We start from the raw sequence: 4751 nt of genomic DNA, 5'->3' as shown, positions 1-4751 counted from the left end.
TATTTATAAAGTATATATAAATACACACACACATGCATGTATATATTTAAGAAAAATATGTTACGTTTATGTATTAAATATATTTATATATAATATACATTTTATGAATATAAATACATACATGTAAATACATGTAAATATTTTCAAAATATATGCTGTATGTGTGTGTATTTATATATACATAATACATATACACACACATATACTATGTAAACAAACACTTTTATTTTGGAATGCGATTATATTTCATATATATATATATATATATATATATATATGAAAATGTTATATATTCAGATGTGGGGTGCCATTGAGCAGATTTTCTGAATTGTATAAAGAGCTGATTGGATGCTGGCCATGCAGTAATGCAGTAAGTTGGTCTGCTGCATCCTCCACAACACAACAGATCATCCTAACTTTTTTTTTGGCAGTGTTTGCACCGTTATCTGATTTACATAATTCATTTTCTGAATCAGGAGCTAAAACAACAGACAGCATGTGTAAATAAGTGACACTACGAGCGAGCGTAATTCCATTTTAGTGAATCCCCCGTGTGTTGTGTTGTGTGTACAGTACCTGTGGCCAGCTGCACATTAGCTTTGCACTTTTTCCTAGAACTTGTTTTTTTTTTTTGCATTTCCTACATTTATAGTTCTGAATGAAAATACGCTCACAGCACATGTGTGATGAAGGTGTGTGTGCGCTCACCTGTATGGCATTGGTGACATTCCAACCCGCCTCCCAAGTTGTGATTTTCGGCCGTGTGCTGTGAGCGCCGTCCTCACAGGAACTGTCTGAGCGAAATGCAGCCGGACTTTCAGGATTGGAAGCCTGAGAGTCACACCTGCAAACGTCTCCATACGTGTGAGCCAGCTCATCCCTCACCACCAGACCTTGGTTCTCCTCAGCACCCGCATGGAAGCATTTCATCCAGAGAGACTCCGCACAGGTCTTCACCCAAGAAAGCTGAAAATGTGACATTGCTCAGACACTGAATGTGGAAAGAGTGAACAGAACTGCTAGGCTTTCACACCTTTACCTCACATGAAGTGTCTCAATCCAGCCAAACTCACTGACATCCATCAGAAAAATCATACTGTCCGGTGTCAGTCTGAGCACTGCAAACGCATAACGGAGATCCGGGCCATTACACCTGTGAGGAAAAACTGGCTGTGCATGCATTTTAAATTGGGCTACAGCAACACAGAAGTGTGGAGGACTGACAGGCCGATGAACTGTAACATTATAATCACTTGAATATGTGTGTTTGTCTATGGATGTTTGTTTAGAAAATGTTTTGCTTTCCATTTTGTCAGAATGAGGACAGTCTGCTTTTGGTGAATACAGATGAGACCAAATGTGTGAGTCCAACACTAGAGGGTGCAGAGGAAGTCCAGAAACTCCAGAGCTCAGCTCTCATCCATACCTAACTCACCCCGAGGAAAAGAAAGGACATTTTATCCAGTGTTTTTGACTCACTCATACTGAGAACTGTAAATTAGACTGAATATACATAAAACACACGTTACAGTGTGTTATTCCTCCAAACACTGTCCCAACTAGCTTATCAGAGTCTCAGCAAACAACCTCATATGGAAAAGTTTTTTAAGCAAAAAAATATGATTTGAACTTTGCTGTTTGCTGATTATATTTTTGCTTTTTCGCTGTCTTCCCATCTCTGTTAGTTCCAGTTTGTGTGGTGATGTTTAATCTTTTCCTCACCCTTATGTCATTCTAAACCTCTATGGCTTTCTTTCATCTGTGGAACACAAAAGAAGATATTCTGAAGTACAGGTAACTCTTGCCCATAAAATAACAAGGAACTGGCATATACTTAATTATCATAAAAGGAGTGTATGCACATTGTTTTTACTACATTTCAAGTTTTGGTCTTTGGTAAGTCTATTCAATTGTTTATATATATATTGTATATTTATTTAATAAGATAAACTATTTTTGTAACACAAAACAATAAAAATGACCAAATATCAAACCATTGTTTTTTAACAAAATGTATAAATTTATTTGTTTTATATGAAGTTTTACAGACGTGTTACGTTTCGTATGGTTTAAATACCTGCATTGTGATTTTTATTTTAGCATCAAATTAATTTCATAAATAATAATAACTAACAAAATCTATGCCAGAATGGGTAACAGGGATGCAGATTTATCCAAAAGTGAGGTCAATTGTAGTTTGTCTAACATATCCAATATTTCTTGATAGTAAAATGATTTGAGCAACTTTTTTTTATTTTTTTTTTATGGAGTTGTAATTACAGAATGTTTCAGTATTTTACACAATTTCTGCAGGGAGAAGATGCTTTAAAGTTTTCCTACAGAGGAAATGTGATCTCGGGACACCCCCTCCTCAAAGCGCCCGGGATTGGAGGGCTGTGCCAGACGAGCGTCCCAAACTTCCTAAAGTCGCTCGTGGAGATTCTGACCGGTCCTGGACTGCGTCTGCTGTTCCTCCGAGCGCACACGAAGAAGAGGCAGATCGGGACATGAACAGACCGTGTTTTCTCGTGCTCATCGGGCTGCTGTGGCGGTGTTGTGGAGCTCAGCAGAGAGGTGAGTGTGTGTGTGTGTGTGTGTGTGTGTGTGTGAGAGGGAGCGCGCGCGCGCAGAGGAGAATGAGCACGCATTACGCGCTCTCCGAATTCATGCGGAGATTTACTCGCCTGAAATATAGACTGTATGTCATTTTTGTTTCCTAGTGAAATAAATGGCTTTGTTGTACTACGGTCCACTGCCACAATTCAAACGATGCCATATATGTTTTGAGTCTCCGAGACTTACTACAATATAACTAACAAGATAGCAACAACATTACTGCATCGACTCGACCCTGTTCATTGTTAAGTGGAACATAATTATTTTGTTCATTTTGATTTAAAATCTGTTTTTCATTGAGATCAACCATTTGCATGTCCCCATTATAGCAACACTATATTATGCCTTTGTCTCTGCACTTTCTGCTCAACCCTGTTACGTGACATTTTCCCATTAAAAATAGCAATTTTATAAGTATGACTTATTTTTTGAGGACATGACTCAAACAGAGATATTTTACTTTACTATCTTTGTTAGTATTTCATTACATTTATTCTTATGTTGGCTCGATAGTTCAACTCTGTTATAGAAAAAAAAATCATGGTGACATTTTTGTCTCAGCTCTAAGTCATAAGATTATTGACAGAGAATAATGTGGTGCAATGCAATTACCTAGTTGTTAGTCATTTGCACTGATCTTCAGCCCTGTTACATTGAAGCCACAAATGTCGTGTTATTCATTTTACTTTTATAATTACTTTTGTAATCTACTTTTATCATTATAATGTGTGATTGCAAGACAGCTAAACTGAGTGATGCTACCAGAATTCATGCTGTTATCTATTTCAATTATATACATTTCAATCTTACAGTATATACACTTCAGACTTTATTTTTTATTGTTTTCACAATCTGTTTTGCAGAAGATGCAATGTCCTTCAGTGAAAATAATGGTCAATATGTTGATGAAAGTTCTCACGCTCTCTAACCACTTACCCTCTCTTCTGACACATGAGCAGTGGTCTACTTTCAGCTTTCTAACGCAAGCTTTCTTTACTGAGAACCCTTGAATGAAATCAATTTGTGAGCATCAATGCAGGGACCGTGGAGTGGCCTTTTAATATCACGCTGCTTTAAATGCTTTGTTAAGATCCATAGTGTTTCATTTCTGAAAAAAAGAAGAAGAAAAAAGCCTGTGTGAAGCATCTTTCATCTTACATTTTTTACAGTTGCTGTTGAGTGTGTAAGTCGACTCACATGCCATTCTCTATATTCGAACACACTGGGGAATGTGTGTGATCACCACGTGTGTGTTTGTGTGTGTGGCAGCTAAAACCGGATGTTGGGAGTATTTTTAGAAAAGGTAGACCAGGAATAGTGGACTAAATGCAGAGTCAGTATTCTCTGGATGCACTGATTGATGAGACAGAAAGAGTTTGGAAATGTTAAGAAATGGAGGTGTTTCTCCATCCGCGCTGAAAAGACCAGCACAGCTGGCCACCACTACCCTGAGAAGATCGTCTGTTATTGTTTCCTACAGATCAATGGTAGTTTCTCAGCTGGAGCAGGATTCTATGGACATATGTGACCTTCCTCCAGAATAGTGTAGTTTTACATGGGTTAATTTGACCATATTAACTATAACAAAAACCTGCATGTGCTGAGGACAGCAGTCTTCATAACTGCAAGCTTCAACTATAAGACTTTCCTGGTAATCTGCTTTGCTGCATTAAACAGCTCTGGACCTGCATGGAAATTCAGGCTGGCCTAAGCTGGTCTTTTCAGAGGGTTTCTGCATAACATGAGCAGTTTGATGTGCTGTTAGAGAGCTTTGTAGTCTCACAGAAATCCAACATCCTCAGAAATCCCCGGAGAAAGTGTTTGAAAGCAGCAGTCAGAATATGCTCACATGTGTGATCCATCATGAGGCTTTTCCTCTTATCAAAATCAATACTCGGTTACTGTGGCACTGAGCTCTGGATGTGATGCTGATGCAGACGCATGAGGGTTGTACAGTCACAAAGTCAAATTTATTTACTGTCAAGTGATTGTTGAGTTCATATGGTCTGCAGATGAAAGACACGACATATCATGTGTTCCGACACATTTGCAAATAGTTTAAGTGTGTCTGTGTGTCTGTTTAAAAAGCATGTCTGATATATATATATATATATATATATATATATATATATTGT

General features: G+C 37.8%; 2 protein-coding genes across 2 annotated transcripts in view; one reads left to right on the top strand and one right to left on the bottom strand.

Annotated features, from left to right (window-relative positions):
* The window catches only part of LOC107653135 (vesicular inhibitory amino acid transporter), a 14846-nt gene extending 13865 nt beyond the window's left edge, over positions 1-981 (bottom strand). Inside the window, exon 1 of the mRNA XM_016439773.1 lies at positions 709-981. Within this exon, the coding sequence (XP_016295259.1) occupies positions 709-981 (273 nt within the window). The remainder of the gene's footprint in view (positions 1-708) is intronic.
* Positions 982-2440: 1459 nt separating this feature from the next.
* The window catches only part of lama2 (laminin, alpha 2), a 198122-nt gene continuing 195811 nt past the window's right edge, over positions 2441-4751 (top strand). Inside the window, exon 1 of the mRNA XM_016439772.1 lies at positions 2441-2574. Coding sequence (XP_016295258.1) covers positions 2508-2574 — 67 coding nt within the window. The 5' untranslated portion in view covers positions 2441-2507. The remainder of the gene's footprint in view (positions 2575-4751) is intronic.

This window comes from Sinocyclocheilus anshuiensis, unplaced genomic scaffold (genome assembly GCF_001515605.1).
Source record: "Sinocyclocheilus anshuiensis isolate Anshui unplaced genomic scaffold, SAMN03320099.WGS_v1.1 scaffold1518, whole genome shotgun sequence".
Classification (NCBI taxonomy): domain Eukaryota; kingdom Metazoa; phylum Chordata; class Actinopteri; order Cypriniformes; family Cyprinidae; genus Sinocyclocheilus; species Sinocyclocheilus anshuiensis.
Note: the sequence above shows the minus strand (reverse complement) of the source record. Positions and strands in the feature narration are given on the sequence as shown.